The sequence below is a fragment of the Peromyscus californicus genome, unplaced genomic scaffold (genome assembly GCF_007827085.1).
Source record: "Peromyscus californicus insignis strain IS unplaced genomic scaffold, ASM782708v3 Scaffold_22__1_contigs__length_63687245, whole genome shotgun sequence".
In the NCBI taxonomy this organism is placed as follows: Eukaryota; Metazoa; Chordata; class Mammalia; order Rodentia; family Cricetidae; genus Peromyscus; species Peromyscus californicus.
Genome location: NW_026294525.1, coordinates 10701789 through 10726968, shown reverse-complemented (window position 1 = coordinate 10726968; position 25180 = coordinate 10701789). Strand labels below are relative to the sequence as shown.

Sequence of the window (25180 nt, the reverse complement as noted above, 5' to 3'; positions counted from 1 at the left end):
TCATCTTTAGTTTTGTTGACTGTACACTCCAGGCTGGCATAACACTCCCTGCACTTGATTCTGAGTCCACTCACCCATGTATCTTTGTCCTGTAGAGGTTGCATGGTTCCCAGAGCGTGGTTCCCGAACATTGTTGCAGCCTTTGGCTTGCTCTTGCCCTCAGCCCCAGCTTGTTTGCCTGTGGACTGGCTCTTCCAGTCACCTGTGGCGCAGGTCACTGGGAAGTACTCAACTGCTGTGCAGCCCACAGCTGGGCCAAGGTGGGCCAGACACTCTGCTCTTCCTTCCTGGGGCTGCCGGCCCAGGATCTGTTGAAGAGGAATAACCACTTTCTCCATCTCTGCCCTGATAAACGCAATTGTCAGCTAATGGGCCTCCCAGATAGATCAACACCCTAGTAAGGTGCCCGAATGGCTGATTCAGATTCCTGATGTTCCTACACTGCCTGCCACTCCACAGTGCTTGAGAGGCCAAGGCCCAATCCTCATGTGTGTCCAAGACTCAGCTTCATGTTGAGCTAGGAAGCTGCTGGAGATGTCCTGTTAGGGACACGGATTGCCTGCTTAGCACTCAATGTGCTCCGGCCTTGCAGACGCCTGTCTTTACAAGGCAGAAGTTCAACCTGCATCCAAGAGTTCAGGCCAGCCTGTGTGGCATTCTTCCCCTGCTGCCATTAGAAGGTCTGCTTTCTGTTACTTTCTCATTTCTCACCTTCCGTTAGTGATGCATTTGTATTTAAGACCCGAGTGAAGAGCCTTCATGTTCCTTGTTGGTCGGGCACATGTGTTTCATTTCGGTTAGGTTGTGGTTAATTCTGAAGTGTTTGCCATTAATGTCTTCTAATGACAGATTTGGTCACGTGGCAGTGTGGCAGTTCCTCAAGTTACAGTTCAAGAGTCCCTTACGGGGGTTTATGGAGAAAAAAAGGCCTTTGAATGTATTGGGTTTGAATGCACAAATACAGGATCTGATCCCCCAGCTCTGCCCAAGCTGAGTCAGCACCAGTCAGTGCAGGGCTGATGCCTGACGACAGTCCTGTACGTCGATTTCGCTGGCCTTGCCTCCTGAGCCCCCTCCCGGATTACTAACAAAGAACAAATGTGGATCAGCCCACACTTTACAACTTAGGTTTAACACAGAGGGGTTTGTCAGCTTTTCCTGCCTGTGCCCTGAGTGTAAAGGTTAAGGACTGGAAGAGCAGCTGTGCAAAGGCGGGGTGGGCAGGAGGTGGTCACGGCCTGGTAGACGCTGCGTTCGCTCATGCTGCCTGTTTGCTTTTGTTAATGATGTCTAAGGGTGTGAACTGCAAGGTATTCCTGCTCATCCTCCTTTCTGGTTTTTTGCATCTGTCCTGCTGTGCATGGGGTTCAGTCACCCTCATCTGACTGCAGACGGCCATGGATGGGAATAGGTCAGGACAAGAAAATACAGTCCAAAGTAAGCTATTCACATGAGTGCCTCACCAAAGGGACGTGGCTTTCTGGCCATTTTTGTGTGGTATTGGTTTTTACTATAGGAAGATTAATCAAAGGCACGTCTTCCTAGCCACGCGAGCAAAACGAGAGTTTCACCAAATGCGAAGGCCAAATCCCTCCTACCCCATTGATGTTTTCTGTGTGTGTGTTTGTGTGCGTGTTTGTGTGTGTGTGTGTGTGTGTGTATGTGTGTGTGTGTGTGTGATTGTGTACGCATTGCTGTGTGCTTTGTTGATGGAGATGACTCACTCACTTTCCCCTCAGACTGACGGCTTGTCCACATGAGAGTGAGGGCTTTGGTAGGTCAAGCCAGAGTCTAGAGAGCAAGAGAGAAGAGCCTGGTGAGGAGGAGCCCTTGACTCATCTCTTGAGTGCTGCTGCCCTCTGCCCACTCCCCTCTGTAGCAGGAATCTTAAAAGGTCTTATTAATTAAATCAAACCTAAGCCAGGTATTGGGGTGAACGCTGGAAGATCAGAGAAGCAGAACAAGCCACAGCTTCCTCACCTCGCCAGTTCCTCAGCTGACTCTGTTTCCTTAGACTAGAAGCCTCTGTGTCCTCATCCAGAATGAATCTCAGCTGAACTGTGCTGCTCAAAAGCCTAAAAGCTTAACCAGGCCAAATGCTTCTAGTTTCTGGTCTTCACACCTTATATACCTTTCTGCTTTCTGCCATCACTTCCTGGGATTAAAGGCGTGAGTCACCATGCTTGGCTGTTTCCAATGTGGCCTTGAACTCACAGAGATCCAGAGGATTTCTGCCTCCCAAGTGATAGGATTAAAGGCGTGTGCTACCACTGCCTATCCTCTATGTTTAATATTGTGGCTGTTCTGTTCTGTGACCCCAGATAAGTTTATTAGTGTGGAACAATATTTCGGGGAACACAATACCACCACACCCCTCTGTGCATTCCTCCCTCTTCAGGACCCCCCCCCCCCCCACCGTGCTCTGCAGCTGGTGCACATGCAAGCGTGAGTGTACACACACACACACACACACACACAGCTCCTGCACGCCTGTCCCTTTCCCAGGAGGCGGCACACCCATGCCTGGCAAAGGCCTCTAGTTTCTGTTGGTTGCCTTGCAAAAGCTTGCCAGGATAGAGCTTGCAAAGGAAGCATGGCCAGAGATGGTCTGTGCTCTGGGAACTCCTGTTCCTTAGAGTTTGGTCTCATTCCAGAGCTCTGTCGGTTCGGCTCCTGGAGGGTGAATTGTTCTTCTAACTGGTCCTCAAACAACAAATGCACATGTTTTAAAAAAGAGTAGTGGGGAGGGAAGGGGGTACAAGTTGCTGGGCTGCCCTGTGATAGTTAAAACAACCCCAGCCCTCCCCACCCCCCACCCCCAGGATTCCAAGTGGCTCCCAGAGCTGCAGATTCAAACAAGAAGATATTCTGGTCAAACATTCACAAGATGCTAAAACAGACAAGAGGAAGATGGATGGCGGCTTGGAGTTAGTCCTGGGCCAGGGTGAGCAGGAGGGGTCTCCGTGGGAGGAAGTGATCATCCCTGATGTTTGTCAAGATTCGTGTCTGTCAAATGCACTGCAGAGGGTGCAGACCGGTGGCTTCCCTTTGGTTAATCTTTCCTCCATAGATTTTCAAATCCTTCAAGGCTCAAGCCAAGTCCATCCTGAGGAAATACATTTTCCATGTTTTAATTTATCTGTAGTAAACCTCGGGGTAAATCACAGGTTTATTTCTGTGTGTAAACGTTTCTGGGTCAGTTTTCTTCCAGGATGGCAGGTATGAGGCTGCATGTGGCGTTGTAGGACAGCAGAACCATTTTGTGGGTCTGCACGAGCCTCCTACCTGCGAGCTCACTTCCCAGCATCCATCACATGCTCCTTTTTGGCTTCTCTGGAGGTAGAAATGCTGCAACAGCTTGTTCCAAGGGGAGTGCATGCTGCTCATTGGCAAAGGGAGCAGGCAAAAGAAAAAAAATTAAACACAAAGTGCCATTGATGTATCCATGCTTCTAATCTGCGGCAGCACAGAAAACATCAGTTCAGCATTTCTACAAGCTCAGAGAACTTAGCCAGTATTTTCCCCCTTACAATGTGAAATATTTGTGTGTTAAACAAAGCAGTAATTTCCCATCCTTTCCAAATGATGCCTAGCCACAGTGCGGGAAGCGGAAATGTACTTTGGTTTTGAGAGGTAGTGCGCAGCCCTGGAGAGCTTGGGTAGGAAAAGCGTGACATTCAGCCTCCCTTAGCAGCCTGTAAGAGTTCATACCAAGGTCCGCCCAATGTGAAAGGGCTCTGTACTGGTGGACACACACACACATACACACACACACACACACACACACACACACACACACACACACACACCAGCCTTGCCCTCTGGCACCTGCAGCTACACCCAGTCTGGCATTCTCCTGGCTGGAAGATGAGTGTGGCTTCTATTGTCTAAAGATACAGGTCTTCGCCGGGCGGTGGTGGCGCACGCCTTTAATCCCAGCACTCGGGAGGCAGAGCCAGGTGGATCTCTGTGAGTTCGAGGCCAGCCTGGACTACCAAGTGAGTTCCAGGAAAGGCGCAAAGCTACACAGAGAAACCTTGTCTCGAAAAACCAAAAAAAAAAAAAAGATACAGGTCTTCAGTCCTCTAACACATTTGAAATGAAGTCCCTCTTCCTCTCCTTCCATATTCAGGGAACATGGGAACTTTGGGAACTTCTCAAATGTCCTTTCCACCTGACTTCTCACCCTCTCTTATCTAAGGAGGTCGTTCTGTCTAAGCTCCTGCCGCCCTCATCTCTCATCTCTGGTACTGTCTGTGTGTCTGTCTTCATCGTGTTGTCCACTGAAGTGAGAGTCAGACACCTTGTTCATCTCTGGCCTTCGTTTCTGGAGCTCAGTGGACTGTCACTGCTGCAAACCTGCACGCAGCAGCCACACCCTCTGGAAAAGCTGTTGCCATTGACCTGCTATGCTGAGGACTCAAGACTGGAGGGCTGCAAAGCTTTATGAACTAATTACAGTCTAGAAGAAAAAGGTGTCCAAATCCGTTTTGCTACATTTTAGGAAATAATGGTTAAATGAATAGTACTTAGAACCAAGGTGCTCCTGAACTTTTCTGAGTGTTTTTCTAAAATGGAGTAAGTCATTGGTGTGGAAGGAGTGTTAGGTCTATTTCCCTATCTTCTGATAACCTGAAACCCGGAGTATCATGATGTGTTGATTGATTATAGCCGGTAAGTCTGGTACTAATCAGTTCCATCACTTATATTCATCCACACGCTTGCACCTTGGATTTCTCTTCCATAGCAGGATGATGTGGGTTGTCATTGACTAATGAAGAGCAGAATTGATTCCGGCACGAGACAAACGGAATGCCGACACCAATCCTGAAATGCATTCATCTTTAATAATCCACATCTGCATGTTTATAAATGGTATAACCAGAGGTTGTTAGTGATGACATTCTCCCATCCAAACACAAAGTGACATCAGGGTTTGTACTTGCAAACAGCTTTAAATGCACACAGCAGAATGCCAGGAATATGACCTTGCTGAGAATGCAGTGCTGCCACACAGGAGGGTCGGATTGCATTCTGGATGCTGCCTCGTCAGTCAGGTGTATCCTGTGGCAGGCAGGCCAGCCAGCCCAGCCGCTCATGTCCTTCCTTCGTGTATCACCTTCTTGCTTCATTCACTCCACAGAGTAGACTGTAGACTGTTTCTGGAAACCTGGGGAAATGCACTGACCCTGCATGTAGAGGCCATGTTCTCATGATGTGAGAAAGATATGAAGTACATAAATGAGTGCTATTAGTCTGGGAAACATCTCGGCAGTTAAGCATTTGGACTGAAGTTCAGATCCCCAGAACCCAGATGCAGGGGATCCCCAGAGCAAGCCAGCTAGAGAGATTGATTGACAGGCCCTGCCCCAATGAATAAGACAGGCACATTATAATTATTTTGCTTCATTTTTAATGTTAATTTCTTAGTATGCCTAATAAAGGAAAACTTTATCAAAGGCCTTTATATATAAGGAAAAAATATACCAATATATAGTGTTCAGGGTTCTCTGCAATCTTGAACATCTGCTAGAGTTTTTGAAGTGTATCCTCTAGTGGAGAAGTCTTGTCTGGAACTTTGTGAGATTAGGATGTGTGGTTTTAAGTGTAGTGGGAAATGACTAAAAGGAGTGTGTAGCAATATCATGATCCCATTCAGGCTTTAAGGGGTCATTCTGGCTGCTCTGACAGAATCAGGGCCTGCAGGCCATGGCAGCGTCCTCAGGAAGGGTAGTCACAGTGGGTGTTGGGGGGCAGGCAGTAGAAGATTGGGGGATGAAGAAATTAGAGAGCAGTAGCTGTGCCTCGTAGACAGTGAAGGAGCAAGTGGGAGAAAGGGAAGTGTAGCATTTGGTGTTGGCCCTGTCCCAATTGACCATTGTTAGTGGCTCTTCTTCTCACTCAGAGGAAGGGTTCTTTGTTTTGTTTGTTTGTTTAAACCAGAAAGTTAGGTGTAAGAACCTGAGTGCAGGGCCTATATTTCAGTGAAAATTCTAATGGCGACCTTGTGGGGTTTGACGTGAAGTGTAGAGGCGCCTAGCCTTGTTAGTATTGGCAGGGCTTGTGGACATGCAGACTGCTGGTCCCCGCTCTCTGTTTCCTATTCAGACGCCTGTGGCTCTAGCTACCCAGAGCCTCTGGGCCGGGCCCCAGAAGTGCTGGAGTCACTGTCCGCCACGGGCTCTTCCCTCACTCTCCTTTAGTCTCTAGGTGATTGCTATTCAGTTATTGCTCGCTGAAAAGCTTGGGGATAAAGAGCCCACTTAGGGACAGACTGTGGCCAGTTTTGTTTTTATTTTTGTTTTGTTTTTCTGACCTTTCTAGAGCTAGGTTATGAACTCAGTTTGTAGTACCGCCGCAGTTCAAGGGTATGATAGGATGCAGTTGCAGTCTCAGGCCCGAATCAGTTAGTGTTAGAATCCCCATCTTCACAGTTATTACTTTGAGTCCATTCCACCACCATCCCCACAAAACCAGAAATGCATCCCTTTTGGAGAGCTGAACTCTGTCTGTCCTCAGTGTGTTGCTCCGTCTCCTCCTCTTCTCACCCCTCCCCTCTCCTGCCTTCCTCTCCCCTCCCTTCCTCTGTGTTCTCCCTTAGAAATGGTCACGGAACAGATTTCCCCGTTTCTGTACTGCTAACTATGGCTGTGGGCAAGATCTTTGCCCACAGAGCTGAATAAAGTTAATGTGCTAACTCCTTTACCTGGCATCGGCCATCCATCTCCCCAGATCAGCTGAGGTCTCTTTCTCTCCTCACTAAGTAGCTACCAACAGACACCTCTTCCATACAGGAGATTTCTCCTTCCTCTGTGTGCCAGTTGTGGGAGAACAGTGCCTGGCCAGCAGGGGGCGCTCGATAGATGTTGGCCAAATTTAAGAATGCCAGTTCTGAAAGGGGAAAAAAAGGAGTCCAAGAAAAGGAACGTCTGAAGTTGATTCCCTAGCTAACTTTCTTCCTGCACTTGTATAATCTTTGTGCCTTGGGTTTTTTTCCTATCATTTGATCATTCTTTTCCCTTCTTAAAAGAGACTCAACTATGATAGATCATTCTGTTTAAAAACCTAGTTCTTGTTGATGTGATCCAAGTCTTGATGTGTGAAGGCCCTTGCCTAAGTCTGATCCTTCACACAGATGCATTAGCATGTGTAGTGAAACATTAGCTAGTGACTAATCTTTACTTTAGCAACAGGTGAGTAACATGCTCCAGATATTTGGAAGAGATATTTCCAAAGCGTGCTTGATAAATAACTAGCTAATACGCAAAGTAAGCATTGATGGTGGATGCATGAGACTGTGGATCAGAATGTCTGTCTTCTTCTCCATGGCCTGTTGGTCTTTGTCATGCGTCCTCAAATTGTTCCCTATATCCGAGCCTCCAGGTAACCTGGGTACAGCTCATAGAGTTCTGACAGCTGTGTGCCCAGGAGCACAGCCACTGCTCCGATGCAGCTGCCTCTGCTGTAGCCTGCACTGAATGGCTCAGCACACCGGAAGCCCCCTCAGTAGACTGCACTGGTGAAGGTTTCAGTTGCCCGTTGCCCTAGGGTTCACTGTACACCTCCCTTCACTTCAAAAGCTGTTGATTGAAGTACCAAGCATACGGCACACTAGGAATGGGGACATCAGAACACGTTACTCAGATGTTTATTAGCTTTAAATGGGAGCAGTAGGATGTTAGGTAGACCCCATTGGTCTGCGAGATTTCAGTCAGCAGCTTGAAGTTGAGTTTCCAAAAGCAGTACAGTGCTTTGGCTTTCACTTTACTTGTAAAAGTAGTTTTGGAGCTGGGAATGTAGTGGCTCAGTTGGTTTAGTGTTTGCCCAGAAAGAATAAAGCCCTGGGCTCCAGCACCACGTAAACAGGACATGATAGTACATGCTTGAAGCTAGCCCTTGGGATCAAGCTTCAGCTCCATTGCAAGTTGAAAGCCAGCCTAGACTACAGGAGACCCTGCCTCAAAAAAGAAATAAATAACTCATTCAAATGCCTGTCCCAAAAACATGAAGACCTGAGGTTGGACCCCTTGGTCCCATGTAAAAAACTGAGTTTGGTGGCACACATCTGCAATTCCTGCGCTGAAGAGGCAGGGACTGGTGGACTCCTGGAGCTGACTAGCCCTCCATCTTAGCTGAATCGGTATGCTCAAACTTTAGTGAGATAACCCTGTCTAAAATAATAAGGTGTAAAAATACAGACAGCCTCTGGTATACTCCAGCATATGTGCTCACACACGTACACATTACCACAGACTAATGCAGTCAATGTAGTTCTACATCAAGGCTATAGAAGTTTAAGTTTTATCACAAAAATAAACTTAGTGTAGTTGAAATGCAATAAGTTTTTAAATTTTTCAGAAACGTGGTGAATTTTACACATACATTGATTGATTCTGTATTTAACAGAAGTAATTCTATACTTAATGGACTAGAAACCATGGTTTTTAGTAGTTGTTTATTATGTGTCTGCATGTGGCCGAGGACACATGCACAGCACACGTGTGGAGGTCAGAGGGTAACTGAAGAGTCGGTTCCTTCTTTCTCCCTTTCCCCCGCTTGGAGAACTCAAACTCGGCTTGCGCAGCAAGTGCTTTACCTGAGGAGCCCATTTGCCCCCCAGTGCTGTGTTCTCATCTGTTGCTCTCCTTCCTGAGATGCTGATGCTCCCAGACCATACCTCTTTTCCTCCAGCCTGACTCATCCAGGAGTAGTCACCATGCCTACTGAGTGAGCGGTGTGTTCAAACATGGCCTCTTGTGTCTGCAGCGCCCGCCCGCCCCTGGTCACTCTCTTGAGGTGTATGGGCTCCTAGGTGTGCAGTGACTCTGAGGGCAAGCCCGTCCCGCACGCACGGCATCTTCATAGCTGCTCGTGTCTGCAAGCAGAATTGTCACAAAGTGTCGGGTCCCAGACCGAGCAGTGTCACAAGGAAGTGTGGAGCAAGCACACCTTTGATTAAAGGAGAGTACCTGGCTCTCGGGGCGCCTGTCTTCATCCCGCGGCAGAGAGCGGATCAAGGGGGAGAAAGGAAGCAGGCGGGCGCTCAACTAATCTTTCTCCTGGGGGTCCAGGTGGACAAATCGGCAACCCCAGTCACAGTTTTTTCCTCCCTGTCCCTTTTGTATCATAAGAACTGCTAATCGGATCCATGCTGCTGCAACTGTGGTTAGTTATTAGCAGAATAAAGGCAGATTTCTTCAAAAGAACGGGTGGGGGAAACGACCGTACGAAATTGCAAGGTTGTTAGAATCTTAAATGCACAGCGGTCGATTTCCCCCTTATTCTGAATTACACGATGAATGCAAGTCTTTCATCTGTCACTAGACCCGTCTCTTCACAAGGCAGCCAAATATTAAGCTTCTCAAACAAAAAGAAAGGAATCTTAGGAAGAGGAAAAATATTGAAGAGGAATAAGAATGGGTAAGAGAAGGGGAAAATTAGGTTTTGTTTCTATTAATTTGTCCTGGTGAGAGAAATATAAACTGCCTGCTCTGTTTGGCTCCCCACTCTCCCCCCCCCTCCACACACACACTTCAAAGCAAGGATTAGAGCAGATTTAGTGGGTGGAGCTTCTGCATTTCATGTCTGGAGTTGTGCATGAGTCAGACTTGGAACTACCGCTTTTTAAATAGACATCAGGATGCCACCTTCCTGGGAGAGCAGCATTATACCCAAACACGTTCTCCGCCCTGGCCCCCAGTGCACTCTTCCAAATGCAGACTTTGAGTCTCCTGCCCCAGCTTGAAAGCAAGAAAAGGATGTATTTTGATGAGAATACAATCACGTTTTCAGTATGGTAGTTTAGTCAGTTGAATGCATTGTTTGACGCCCACAAGGAATATCTCCCAAACTGACTCCCCAAGATAGACGTGGCCCCTATTATGCCTGCTTATCCCGCCCCACCCCACCCCTTGTTGATATCGTCACACTTGGTGTTACTGAGGAGGCCGATGAACATGCTTCCACATTTGCCTTTTCTTCAATGGCTACTTTTTGCTTGCTACTGGTGCTTGCTGCCCAGCCTGGTGACGAAGCGGTCCACCTGACCCACACGATGTAGGCAGAGAACCAACCTGCAAGTTATCCTCTGGCGGCCACAGGTGCATCGTGGCACCTGTGTGCCCCCACCAACCCAGGCAGGCGCACTAAATAAATAAATAAAATGTGACTTTAAAACAAAAAGGTAGTAATAGGAAAAATTCTGGTTTGAATCTAGAAGGCCAAGTGAATAATGGTGTATTATCACATTTTTTTTTTCAAGACAGGGTTTCTCTGTGTAGTTTTGGTACCTGTCCTGGATCTCGCTCTGTAGCCCAGGCTGACCTCGAACTCACAGAGATCCTCCTGGCTCTGCCTCCCGAGTGCTGGGGTTAAGGCATGCGCCACCGCCGCCGCCCAGCCACAATTTTGTTATTTAGTTGAGAAAAATAACACTGCAAGTTGAAGTGCGGGTGTTTGTGGGACTCCGGCAAGAGGCTGGGTTCTTACAGAGTCAGTGTGCAGGTGTTTGCGGGACTCCGGCAAGAGGCTGGACTCTTAGAGTCAGTGTGCAGGTGTTTGCGGGACTCCGGCAAGAGGCTGGACTCTTAGAGTCAGTGTGCAGGTGTTTGTGGGACTCCGGCAAGAGGCTGGGTTCTTACAGAGTCAGTAAGAGCTGCCAGCTGATGGGCTTTGTGTCCGGTCAGTCCTCAAGTCTAGTCAGAGCTACAGACACTCACCTTTTCAGAAGCTGCGGTGGCCCCAGAGAAGGTGTTTCTTCCCTTCTCACTGCTGTGGCTGAAAGTCACGAGCCTTAAATGCACCCAGTTTTCAAATTTTGAAAGACTGGTATAAGTGCAGCATGAAAAATAACGAGTCTGAAGGATAGACTCTGATTGCAGTTTTATGCAAGAAATCCATTCTCCCCTTTACAGATTTCCTATTCTATGACTTTGGGCAAAAGGAAATGCAGAAGGGAAGAGAGGTCAGGTAAGAGGGCTCCGCAGGCAAAGGCTCCCACCAGGCCTGCTGACCTGAATCTGCTCCCGAGCCCACAGGGTAGAACCAACTCCGTCCACACATCCTTGGAGCGTATGTATGTGTATGTGTGTGCACGCAAGGTTGGGGGATAAAGCAGAGCGATGTCCACATAATGGTCTGTAAGTTCTAAGATAAACTTGGAGTAGCTAGGTTTGATGTGTAAAGAGTTTAAACAAAACACCCAAACTAACAAACCCTGAGTATTCCTAATAATATTCTACTAGTAATCAAGAAGATTAGTTTTCCAATAGCCAAAATGATATACAAATCCCAGCAACCTGGGCAGTTTTGTTGGGTAGTCGCCTCTGAGGTTCTCAGCACACGTGGGTGCTTAGTGACAAAGTCTTGAATTCTGCTAACAAGCTGCTGGGCTGGTGAGGCAGCTCATTGGGGGGCGGGGGGCATCGCCTGCTACTAAGGCTGCTGCCTGAATTGATCCTTGGGACCTACATAGTGGAAGCTGAGGGCCAACTCCTGGAAGTTGTCCTTTGACTTCCAGACATGAGTCATGGGACGTGTGTGTGGGTACACAAACATACATACACACACACACACACACACACACACACACACACACACACACACACACACGCTCCTATTCTCTCTCTCTCTCCCTCTCCCTCTCCCTCCCCCTCCCTCCCTCCCTCCCTCCCTGCCTCCCTCCCTCTCTTTCTCTCTCTGAGAGACTGGGTGGGTGGTTTGTTTTCCAAGGGTGCTGTGGTTCAGTTCTGATCTTGTCTGCTGTAGACACACAGTCACTGTGGCAGTCTGCTCACTGCTTATCATTTGCCATCCCAACACAACACTGGTCAGAATAATCTGTGCCGTGAGGTCTCATCGGTCGGTTTTATTTTCGATTTTGTTTCATCTAAGAGCTGAGAAAATAACTTAGCTCTTAGACCTACACTTGCTGGGACTACCAAGGAGATGGTAGTGAGCTTGCCCGAAGGCTGGCTTGCAGAGGTCTTTAGTCATTGTGTGACTTCTGGGGAAAAGGGAACAAGCATCAGTTAACCCTAGAGAGGCCACCAACCACAGACCAAAGAAATGATTCCACCAAGTGTGGTTCAGTGAATTGGTAAGCTTATTGAGGTGACTTACAGGAGCATGGTGACTCAGAGGCAGCCAAAAAGCTCACCCCAGCATGTGTAATGGCTCACAAAAGCTGAATCCCTGAACCTTTATGCACAGCTTGCAGGCAACTCCACGGGACAGTTTCCTCTCTCCCAGGAATCCTTTACTACTTTTCGAACCTTGGGAAGGGGCCTGTGAATCCCAGGACTCTTGGAGATCAGGAGGCATCATTAGCTTGCTGAGTCTTCCAACTGCGCAGCACACTGCTGTGTGTGGGTTTCCATAGCCTCTGTTGAGTATGGGAGGGTGTGTCAGACTGCTGTCTGTACTGTTCTTATGAAGCACTGCCTGATGGGTACTGGCCTTTCAGCACACTGTCCTGCCTGATTCCTTCCTTATAGAACCATTTCTAAAAGGCTAGCTAACTGTGCCCGTGGACGATTCCAGGGCATCACAGTGTCATAAATCAAGTTCTATTTTTACCATTTTGTGCATCATCAGTGGCTGCTTTTAAACTATCCACAATCACTGAGTTAAGTAGTTGTGGCAGAGAACATATGGTCTGCAAAGCCTAAAATATTTACTATCTGCCAGTTTATAAAATAAAAAAAAAAAAGATTGCCTAATCCTGATTTAGAATAACAAGATAAAATTACATGATTACTGTTAACTCACAGAAATCTAATTAGCTGTTAGTCTGAGTTTGCTTTCTAGAATGAGCAGTCATGTATTCATTTGTCAACAAATATGTATCAAATGCATACTGTGTGTGTGGTTCTGGAGATGTAGCAAAGAATGAGGCAAACAGGGGTCTCTGTTCTTGTGGGATTCGCACTGTGATGAGATGTTTCATACAGTAAACACAGAAGGAAACTGAAAAAGCCTGAGTATTAATCCCAGCATTCATCAGGGAGAAATGTGCAGTTTTAGAGCGTCAGAGCCGAACCATGCCACACCTTGCTGCTGTGCATGCTGAGCTACTGCATTCATTGTTTTTCTTGTTGCTGTAACAAAATCCCTTCCAAAAGCAGCTTCAGGACGGCAGGGTTTGTTCTGGCTCCGAGTGGGTGTGCTCTGTCCTGGCTGGGAAGGCATGGTGACAGGAGCGTCAGGCCGCTGGTCACATGGCATCCACAGCCAGAAAGCAGAGAGATGAGTACCGCTCAGCTCCCCTTCCCCTTTCTGTTCTGTCCCGGACCCCAGCCCCATGAATGGTGCCACCACATTTAGGGTGGGTCTTCCCACTTCAGTTCATGTCATTTAGAAAACCCCTCCCGGACAGGCCCAGAGGTTGGTTTCCATAGTGGTCAAATGAGTCGTATCAACATCACAGCTACATACATATTATTAACTAGTCCTTTCCCTATAAAGTACACTTACTAGATGTGTGTCAGGGTGTCAAAACGTACATATTAGTCAGTTTTCTCTAAATTCTGTATGGAGTTGCAATATCTTGTTTATTCTACTAAAAATACTTATTTTATTGGCTGTCTTACGCTGTTTTTAATTAGAAAATTTACCCTTAAAATCTAGTTAGTGTAGATTTAGAAAGGAAATATAGCACCAGAATCTAGTTGTATGTTAGCTAAATGTAATTTATCCCAGAAAGTCGGAATGGTTCAATAGTAACACTTGTATTAATATTGTAGACATGAAAATAAAATGTAAGGAGCAATATAATCTTTAACAAAAATCTGATCCCCAATCATGATTTTAAAAAGAAAGAAGGAGATAGCAATCAATCATCAGATGTTTCTAGTTGTGGTTATATTGTGGACAACCTTGCAAGGCATTTCTATTTATACAAGTGAGGCAAGGATGACCACTTCCATTAATATCAACAATGTACCAACGATAGCAGTCAATGAAGTTAAACAAGAGAATTCAATTAAGGGCATAAGAAGTATAGAAAAAGATACAGCTATCTCCAGTGCAGTTAGTCTGATAGGGCATCCAAAATTAGACCAAATATATATGACAGATTTGTAAGTGAAATGATAGCCAGTCAAGTCACTAGAATAAGGGTGGGATTTTTTTACAGATTATTTCTTCACATTGTATTTGTGTGGGTATTTGCCTGCATATATGTAAGTATACCACATGTGTGCCGGGGTCCACAGAGGTCAGAAGATGCCATCACACCCCCTGGAACTGGAGTTGACAGGCCACTGGGAGTGGGAGGGAGTGGCTCTGTGCACATTTTTAACTTTGGCTTTTTGAACTATAGGAGCATCTCACAGTGCCAAAACAAGTTCTGCCCGGCACAGTGTACAAATGGAATAGCGACACTGATTAGTTGCTTTACGTGTGTAACTTAAGGAAATTAATTGATTTAGATTAATTTGGGTTTGTTACTGGGAGAAGTTGGGAGTAAGAAGCTTTAAATATTCTCTGGTCTGGGAATGGAATTGGAGATGTGTATATAAACTAATCTTTATGCATGTAAACATCAGCACATAGGTTCATGTAGTGCATGGGTTAGGGTGTGCCTCTGTCCGCTGGGAGAGCTAGAAGCATTAGTATACCATGAACTGTGAGCCTCTCTGACACTCAGAGCTAAGTTGTAGAGCACTGTCTCCAGAAACGGGAACCAGGACTTCTAAAAGTAGCAGATGGATCCCAGGACTGGCACAAGACAAATCCAGGATGAGCCTGAAGCCTCTGGTAGTCCTAAAAATATGGATGTATTTAATGAAAAGAGGGCGCCCTGACAGTGGAGCACAGGAACTAACTCTAGAAGCCCAAGTAGGGGAGACGCTGCTTCCAACTTTATTCAGATCACAGCACAGGCCACTTCCTGTTGGTTGTAGAAATAAGTTAGCTTTCCATGGCTGTGACAAATCCAACGTAAGTTAATAGGGGAAAGGTAGATGTTGGACCTTAATTTGGGAAGTTTAGATCTATGTTAAGGTGCCTGTTGCTTTGGGCCTAAGTTGGGTGTTATATCATAATTGGAACCTGGGGTAGAACATGACTGCTCATTTGCTGGTGGCCAGGAAGCAAAAGAAAGAACAGGAGGCATGCATCTTCGGATTCCCTTAGTAACTGTTATCCCAACCGCCAAGACCTTCCGCTAGGCTCTACCTCTGAGAGTCCACTACTTCCCAGAAACCAGGCCTTTAAAGCTTGAGTTTGGGGAACATTCCAGATAAAAATTTTTAGAAAAAGGAGCTAGGAGGATGGCCCAGCAGTTTACCACAAGGCCCTGAGAGCTGGAATTACAATCCCCAGGGCACACTAAAAGCCAGGTGATGTGGTTGGTAGCCCACCTGCAGTCGCAGTGAAGGAAACACTGGATTCCCCAGCAAGCTGGCTAGCTAGACTAACTGAATCAGTGTGCTCTGTGAGAGACTGTGCCTCAGGATATGGGTGGAGAGAAATCAAGGAAGACACCTCTGTCTTCTTCTGGATTCCACATACATACACACATGTGCACTAATGCACATGCCAATTGTTTTGATTAAAAATAAAACCCATGATAGGAAGTGAAGCTGTCAAGTTCTGAAGAATTCCTACCTGTCCCTTAAGTCAATTCACATAATAGGGGAAATCTGGAGGTCTGTGGAACCATCTCCCTTTTGATCCTGTCCAAGTCCACTAACATACTACAGAACCCTTCATTTTTCCACATACAGCAACATGTAGGAGGAACAAATAGTCTATCACCTTCCTGCCATGTTCCTTAGAAACAAGGTGTGGTCCTTCCCTCAGTGAACAAGAGGGTGATATAAGGACATGGGTTTCCTCAGATTGAAATCCAGTTAACACACATGGAAGTCAAGGGGGAAACAGGAAGTTACCATTAGCAGATAAATACCCTTGTGGTTAACCTCATAGGCAGGATCTTCTAATAGATGCTGAAATTAGCAGGTGAAAGTTGAGGGAGATGTGGGACTTGGATCAACCTCAAAGGGGAAATGAACACCCCAAAGCCAACACCAACCAGATCATGTAGTCAACATGGACACCAGAAATGGAATGTGTCGGTGTCCCAGCCCCATGATAGGATGAACAGAAAAGGATGTGGTATTTCTCACACATGTCCCAAATTGCATGTCCCTGTTTTCAGTGGTGAAAATGTCTTACCCAAATCTGACTGGGGAGCACCATGCAAAACAACTCATTAGTTCACTTCTGAAGTGTCAAGATTATTCGGCATCGGGGAGACTGGGGACACTAAGGGGACAGTAGGGGACATGGCTAAAAGAAGCATTGGATGCTCCCAGAAACAGGACATTTACTGGAAAAGTTGACAAATTCAAATAAGGTCTGTAGGTAGATCCCTACATAATTATGTTGTAGTTGCATAATATGTAGCCATGAGGGGAGGTAGAGTTCCATACTCTTCTTGGTGTTTCAACTAAACAAAAGTAGAAACTGAGGTAACTTGGTGGTGCCTCACTAAATTGTTCTCCCTTTTACACGGAAGTGTTTCTACAGCTGTTAGTTAATAAGGACAGAGGTATAAATGGTGGGGTTCATTCTCGTTGACAGTGCTGTTGTCCAGTTGTATTTCCCATTGTGCTTATATCATTACAGATGTAGATGGGGGCAAACATGGGCGTAACAAGGGTTTGAATTATGGTTAAAATTAAACTATGGAGGTTAGAGTTCCTCCTAAGGTTGATTTCTTTACCTTACATGGCCGTGTCCTCCTCTGAATTAATTACCAAACTCTAAAAGGCTTTACTTTAAATCAGCATATATAAAACCCCACAGATTTGAAGGTTCATCAAAAGGCTCTGGATTTCCTCCTATGGACTGTGGACAGAATGAGTTCTCCTGTGTTCCTTTTCACATGTATGTTTTCTGGGTCACCTGCTCTAACAGTAGTTATCCCTGCGTGCACACAGCGTGTTATTCCCAAGTGATCACAGTTACGTAATCGTTACGGAAGAGGCTAAAGGGTGAAAGCAGAGAAACCAAAGTAACTTAGGTTTATTTTTCTTCAACATTTAACAGCTGTTTATTTTGTTAAAAGGGTAAATTTAATGCATGCAAGCTTCATTGCTTTGAAGGGGCATCACCGTTACATTGCACCAGGTTGCAGTGTTGGCTGTGGCAATGCTGTATGCATGATGGGATGGGTTTCTTGCAGCCCTTTTATTTTTGCTTGGTGCATCGTACAGGAGATCAGGGCCTCAGGCATGCACGGTGGAAGCCATAGTGCCCTGAGTTGACATAGAATTGCTGTTGCTTTTCTCGGTGTGAGCCTATGAGCCTATGAATCCAGCCTGTTATGCAGAGGCAAGCATTATAATGTAAACACATACTGTCTGCGGCAGCTCATTCCCCGGTGACACTTTTAAAAGTCTGAGTTTGGCTTCTGAGTGCTTTAAATTTCTAAATGGACTATGGATTGGGGCCATGGGGCATTTCATTTCATGGGAAGCATGTGCCCCGCAGTGGCTACAAAGCAATTTTTGTAGATCCATAGCTGCGTCAATGACCAGTGTTTGCCCTTGGAGTTGATTCAGACCAGGATGTTAAATGTTTTTACTGTACAGGTAATTATTTGGTACTAATATTGATTACTCTAGATGCCGAAGATGAAGCCGATTGGAGCGCAGCGTGCTGTTTGTGGGCCTTCCTTGCTCTGGGCTGTGGGCACATCTAGGGCCCCTCATTGCTCAGACTCTCTCCTGAACGTGACAGAGGAACACTCAGAAATCTATGCCAAGTTTTGTATTATTGTATTGTATATCTCTAAGAGTGGGTTCCTAAGCCCCCCAAAAGAACTTCAGGATTGTTTCACAGTTGGGCTTTCATAGCTCTTGCCTCCGTCCGACCTGCGGTGGAAATCCTCTGCCTTCCTTTGCTTGTCCTGTGCAAGCATTATTACAGTTACTCATGAGTGACAGTGCCCAGAGACTCCAGGACAGAGGTGGTACGGATGTGTGCCACAGAACCTCCAGTGGGTTGAATTGGTGGCAATCTTAAAGCCATTAGTTTCTGTCTCTACTCAGCTGTGGTTCTTGTCTGGAATGTATTTAGCTATGGGCGAACAGGACCTGTGGAATCAAAGTAGTTAGCATAAGCTGCCATGGTCACGTGACTACCACTCAACAGGGATGTGGGGAAGTTGCGTGTAGTTTGCGGATGTCTCTTTTATATTCATTGTAACCAAGGGAGAAGGTAGCACATAAAATAGCAATACCCTCGCGCTATGCATGCTTGGGCCTTAAGGGCGGTGTTAAATTCAATACTTTTTAATTCTGCCCTATCTCTAGTCTTAGAAATGTCTCTAAACCTCTGAGCCAGGAAGTGAGTTAATACTGTCAAGTACCTCACGATACTTAATTTCAGAATTATGCCTCAAGCCTCCACATGATTCGTGTCTCTCTTTTATCAATAAAATAAGTGTCTTTATTTTGTATTCTGAGATTATGAGTTATATTCTTCATGCTAAGGGAGATATTCAAGGAGTGAAAAGACATGATTGTCACCTCAGGAAACTCACATCGTCTGTGAAGAAATAGTTGAATGAACATTAAACATCTGGGAGTTAAAGAGATGCTGTTGCTGTATCAGCAGCAAAAGTCAGCAGTGGCCGGACAGTGCCCTCCTCCCTACTCACGTCCTCTTGCTTCGTGCTCTTCAGTGAGTGTGAGTCTCCGACTGCTTATTAGAAGCTGATGTTACTGTAGAGATCGGACATCATTCCTTCCCCGTGGGGATGAGTTCAGACTCAAGAGCTAAGCTGGGCTGGCCATCTTGGGTTTGTGGAGTGTGGTACAGAGTGTGTCGGATTGCAGCCACTGGTCGATGAGTTTAATAAGTCATTCAGCAGGGGTTCCCCGGTTTTTGTCTTTTTAAGCAGGTCTTTTGGTAAATATCTTTATCTTTTCTTTTTCAATTTATAGAGGGAAAGAAGAAATCTTTTACTGTTGGAGGTCTCATCTCTGTGCCTTTTGTGATCATAAAAGTGAACTGTTAACTATATCTTGGCTTTTGTGATTGCAGTCTTAAGTATAAATCTGTGTTTCCCTCCTGTGTTTTACAGGCAGCCAGATGCCTCCCCAACCACCTGGGAGCCAGTCAGAATCCAGTTCCCATCCTGCCTTGAGCCAGTCACCAATGCCACAGGAAAGAGGTGAGTCTCAGGTCATACCCAGCACTCCCACCGTAGACAAGGTAGATGAAGGTATAGTGTTTCCTATCAAGTGAACATGAGCTTTCATGTAACAACAATCATGAAGAGGAAAGGAGTCTTTCTTGTAGTGACATTTGGCCAAGGGGAGACTCAAGACCCAAAGAATACGCGTTCACAAAGCACTGTGAAACATCACCTGTACACATTCTGATAAAATAATGTCAATGTTTGCGTGTGTGTGTGTGCACTAGTATGCATGTGTGAGAGTGTGTGTGTATGTGTATGAGTGTGTAGAAAAACTGTTTTGACTGATCACTCAATCCTGTGGTATTTACCAGCAGGTTTTAAGCACATAACAAGACCTTGTATAAAATTGTAAGGTCTTCAGACTGGAGTCCACCTGAAAGATCACATGGTCCGCCCCGAGAGAGACCGTAGAGTTCACAGTGGTTCCCTCACTAGAGGCTTGGTGGCATCCAGGTCAGAAAAGGAGCATGTGTTTTCCTTATGCTTGCAAACAGATGTTGTCTCCTTCTGTGAACTCTCCGTGGCATTACTCCATAGTGTGTTCAGAATGCCTGGTGTCCCTTAGGCTTATCCCTCAGGCCTCTTGTCCTCTGTGGGGAAGGTACAGTTGCTGCTGGCACAGCGGGTCGGGAAAGGCAATTTTAACCCAGATTGGTATAGAGAAGAGCTGCGCATCACTGCTGGGACCAGGGTGATTTTTAACCTAGCTCCGTATGGACCACCTTTTCCACACAGGCAGGCTTGGAGACGGAAGTTTCTGAGTGCTGGTGTACCTGGGTACTCCTGGGAGATTTGTAGAGAAGGCTTTGAAACTAATTTAGAGTATGTGGGGGTCACGTGCACATTGTGAATCCCATTGCTGGGCCTGCCTCCTGATTTCTTATCGGAGGTTAGGGTGGCACAGTTTCGTCAGCATGTTGACAAGCTCGCAGCTGTCGCCAGCGCTGAGGGGATGCTGGAGAACTGTGGCTCACTGGTCCTGGCTTGTATCCTGGGTCTGGAGTTGGGCCAGTGAGGCGGAAGTAAAAGGAACCATTCCTGCACTGGGCACCTACCCGTCCAGACCAGGCCAGTGCTGAGCAGGACACAGGCATCTCTTGTTTGGAGACTAAAATACTGAGTACAGCACACTAACGAGCAGAGAGAAGCCCTCACAGCCCCTCAGACAGGATTTCCCCAGCCCTTAAAGCACGAGCATGAAAACCTGATATCCATGAGGAAGCTGGTGTGATCAGTTTGCGGGCCAGAATGTCGGCATTTCCCCTGCACAGCATTACCGTGTAATGCTTGTAGGCTTCTCAGCGTTACCTTTCGTGTGGTTTAGTTAATACCCTGGATACCTGACAATCTGGGCGGGTCTAGCAACCATTTTCCTTAAATAGCAAATTAATCCTTCATTTCATAAGTTGCTAGAGCTAAAATGTTTTTCTATGAGCATATTCCCTAAACCACCATCTCTGAAAGAGTTCTGGAAACATGGCTAGACAGCTTCCCAAAAAAAGGGAAAACTTCCTTTGTTAAAAACAGCTGTTAAGCTGGGCGGTGGTGGCGCACGCCTTTAATCCCAGCACTCGGGAGGCAGAGCCAGGCGGATCTCTGTGAGTTCGAGGCCAGCCTGGTCTACAGAGCGAGATCCAGGAAAGGCGCAAAGCTACACAGAGAAACCCTGTCTCGAAAAAACCAAAAAAAAAAAAAAAAAAAAAAAAAAACCAGCTATTAAGTTAAATATGGGCTGACATATATGAGTTAATTTTCCTTTAAATGTAAGCAAAGGGGATTAAAAGAAAATAAGTTTATTATTTGTTAAAATTTAAGAAGAAATGTTTATTCCTAGTAGCATTTGATAAAATAAAAAACACTTGTTTTACATGTTTGATAGCTAGGTTCTATTTTCAAAATATCTTTCTTCAAAATCACAGATTTAGTTCAGATCAGATCAGAGCATAGCTTCTGAGCTGCTCAGGGCTAAAGAAGCAAGTTGAGTGATTTCCTTTTGCATATGTCTTAATGAGATGAAGGGAAAATAGTGAGATTGCACACTGCCTCCTGTGTGTGTGTAGTACAGACGTGCTTGCTTTCATGTCAAGGACTATGTAAACACTTGCCTGAACATGGACCCACAAAAGGATGCTTTGCCGCCTCCTGTGTGGAGGGCAGTTTTCTGAGCCCTGCCCCAAGTCCCCATGGCACAACACAGTGGCACCAGTGTCCTGGAGCCAAGTCCCTCCAGGCTCAAGATGCTGAAAGAACTCTTAGCTTTTTACCCTGACGTCATCCCTTCTGCTTGACCTGTGTTCTTCATATACAATAAACAGCATTCCTGGTTTAAAAAAGATTCACCAACAGCAAGGTCTCGCTTGGGTCTGAACAACTGTGGTATCTGCAGACCTTTACGATGCCCACGTACCCTGAAGGATGAGTCTCTAGGTTCTGCAGTCTCCTCCCTCACTCCTGGTGGCCCTGTCAAAGGGTCGGTCACAAAGCCCTTTCCCCCTGTTGTATTAGATGCAGGTGACGGTGACTCACTTCAGATTTACATTTCCCTGCTATAGAAGGAAGGTGGTCGGACCTGCACGCAGGTGGTAACGTAGGTTACAGAAAGGAGAGAACTGATGTTGACTGGCCTCTTCGTTCGTTTCTATGGCAATGGTTCTCAACCTGTAGGTCTCGACCCCTTGGGGGTCAAATGACCTTTTTACAGTGTGCGTATCAGATATCCTGCATGTCAGATATTTATATTATGATTAGTAACAGTAGCAAATTACAGTTATGAAGTAGCAATGAAATAATGTTATGGTTGGGGGTCCCCACAACATGAGGAACTGTATTAAAGGGTCGCAGCATCAAGAAGGTTGAGAACCACTGCTCTGTGGGGGTCTCTCCACAGTTTCACCTGTTTTTCCAACATAAAACTCCATTGATACTTCACTGCTGAAACTTTTACTAGCTAATAATTTTTTTAAAAGGTTCAAACTTGAGTTTGATATTCTGTAATAACATGTATTTGTCAGCTTTTGTTAGTGTGACAAAGTCCTAGTATAAGAAATTTGACAGGTGGAAGGGTCTATTTGGGTTTGGGGTTCCAGAGGTTGTAGTCCAAGATGGACTGGCTCCCTTGATTAGGGCCTGAGGTGAGACGAAACATCACAGAGGAGCAGAGGTACTCACCCCGAGACACCTGGGAAACACGGATAGCTGGGACAGGGTCAGGGCAAGGTAGTCCCTCCACAGACAGGCTCCCAGTAATGGGCTTCCTCCAACCAAGGCCACCTCCTCCCTGGTTCCCATCACCTCCCAACACCACCATCAAATGACAGTGACGAATCTGTCCATGGACAAGTTATTGACTAACTTAGAGCCTTTGTAATCCAATCACTTACTGGGTGATTGAATCTACCACCTTAGGAGCCAAGACCTCCACAGGAGGCTTTGGGGGGACATGTCGTACTTAAACTGTGACAACACATTAGTTACTGGTTCTTGTTTTAAACCACATCTTTCTGTAGAACCCGTGTGACATGGTGCCCAATTGCAGTCACCTCGGCAGAGGCGCAGTGTGGTGGAGAGCTGCAGCGAAGGAGTTTAGGCCGACAGTGGCCTCGGTCTTTATTTTTAGTGTATACGTCTTACATGTCCTAAAGAGCCATTTGAAAAGGCTTATTAATGTGTGGCCCATTTCTCAGGGATTGGACAGAATATGGAATAGTCGTCTGCGTAGATAAATAAGTATAATAAGTACTAACATTAAAGTGATCACATGTTTAACCCCTAAACCACGTTAAGCCAAATGAAACAGCAAATGCCCTTCTGGTTTATTGGATTAGCAATTAGGTGGAAATGTTGAAGGAAGCCTTATTTATTTGGACAGATGTAGAGAGGTCAGAATTAATTTTTTGCAAGCCTTTTAATTGAATTCCCTTTTAATTTTCACAGTGGTGTCTAGTTAAATATTCATGTTGAGGCTGGTGGCTTTCTGAAGGACTACACCAGCGCTGGACGGATTCACAAAACCAACACGGCTTCTTTAACCCTTTCATCTAGCGGGCCAGCAGGGACTTCCCGGCCTAATCCCCCAGTATTTGAATAATTAGAAGGTAGTAATGAGGATTTAATTAGTCCTTGAGATAGACTGGAACAGAACCCCTAAGAACTTTCCCTCTCGGACACGGATGGCAGGCGGAATTGATGGTGCCGCGGGCTGTGATGTGCTGGAAAATGTATTCTGTGGCTTGAGGCAGTTCTTTGGTGCCAATGTGTGAGCATCAGATCAACACAGGAGGCATCTGGGGTGAAGTCTTCCAGAATTGTTGAGCAGCAGCCCCAACCTTCATTTTCCCTCCATGCCAACCTACATAAAGATGTCGTTTTCTCCCTGTTGAGGAAGCAGAGTTGCCATAGCAGCATGAGTCTAGCCTTGCCTAACTGGGGACCACTCCTGCTGTGAGAGATACCAGCATCTGAGTCAGATCAGTACAACCAAGAGAGGAGCAATGACCAAGTGTTGCTTTTTTATAAATTTCAATTATTTTGTGTGGTCAAATACCATAGGGTCTCTGGCCGTTGTTTGTCAGCAGAATCAGACAAAAAGAAACTTGTCCCTGGAATCTAATCATCACAGTGATGTTTCTCAGTAACTGCATTTTATTAATAAAAATAGTCTGGTGCCCAGGAAAGCATGTAACAGACCGGGTGTGGTATGCATTGAGATGCTTTTGTGGACGGCTGCCAAAGGGGATGAGAACCCAGGCAGTTAGGATCGGCCTTTGGGGCTTAGGTGTCCTCTTCCCGGGGTATGTCGGCATTTATTTAGACTGGGTTAGTAGGGTTCGTCTTGATTGCTGCTATGTTCTTCTGTCCTTACAATGTTCTTCTTTACCCACTACTGGTGCATGTCCGCTTCTCTTCCAAGTGAGCAGAATTTCTCCTCAAAATGTTAGTCATATCATATTGTACAAAACAGACCTTTCTCATACTTTGTATGTATGTTCGTATCCGTGCACACATGTATACAGGTGCCTTCCTCAACAGCTTTACATCTTATCTTTTGAGACGAGCTCTACCACTAAACCTGGAATTTAGCAGTTTCTCTCTCTAACTGGTGAGCCAGAGTTCCAGGGATCCACTGTTTCTACCTCCCTGGCAATAGGATTACAGGCATGTGCCAGCCCCCCTGGCTTCTTAAGTAGGTGCTGGCTACCCAAACTCAGGCCTCTCGAACCATCTTCTCAGCTCCTTTCTTGTGCTTTCTGATGTCAGGCGATGGAAAGGAGATCTCTTGGAGTGTCTCTGTGGGTCCCTGAGCCACTTGAACACACACCCAGATCTTTGTGAACAGCAGAGGCCCTCTAAGTGCCCAACACTCACAGGCCCAGAAATCAATTTTCATGCCATTCGGGATTCAAGTCTTTGCAGAGCAGAGGAGGAAGAGTGAACGTGCCCACTCTCACTTAAGAGCGTGTCCCACTGCCCAGCATGTCTTCTGCCATGCCAGGGTTTCCTCCTCCTGCGTTGTGGGAGCATCTTGAGTCTGCACTTGTGACAGAAGCGTCTCCAGCTGCGGCTGTGGTACCCTGTTGTGGAGACCTCACATCTGGAGGCTGACGCTAGTTACCATCCTGCCTAGCCACTCTCTGAGAGCCTGGGGATATTTACATGGAAATAAGTAAAAATTATAAAGTTTCCAATATCATAACTGCTCTCAAAGTGATAACTCTTCCCAAAGCTGGTTTTTAAGTTGTTGGGTTTTTTTCTGAATCTTGACCTAACTTCTATTTTTACTTCATCTTTTTTTATTACTTCTTTGATTTTTAATCTGTCTCATTCTTTTATTTTTTGAGATGATATATAATCATATCATTTCTCCTTTTCCTTTTCCTTCCATCCCTTCCTGTATCCATTCCTTGTTCTCTTTCAGATTCATGGGCTGACCGTTTGGTATTGGATAACCAGTTGGTATGCTCTTTCCTG

At 46.0% G+C, this 25180-nt stretch overlaps 1 protein-coding gene across 5 annotated transcripts in view; it reads left to right on the top strand.

Annotated features, from left to right (window-relative positions):
• The window catches only part of Arid1b (AT-rich interaction domain 1B), a 380162-nt gene that overhangs the window by 277380 nt on the left and 77602 nt on the right, over nucleotides 1-25180 (top strand). For all 5 annotated transcript variants that reach the window (XM_052750910.1, XM_052750907.1, XM_052750906.1 and 2 more), the window contains one exon: nucleotides 19097-19186. In XM_052750910.1, coding sequence (XP_052606870.1) covers nucleotides 19097-19186 — 90 coding nt within the window. The remainder of the gene's footprint in view (nucleotides 1-19096; nucleotides 19187-25180) is intronic.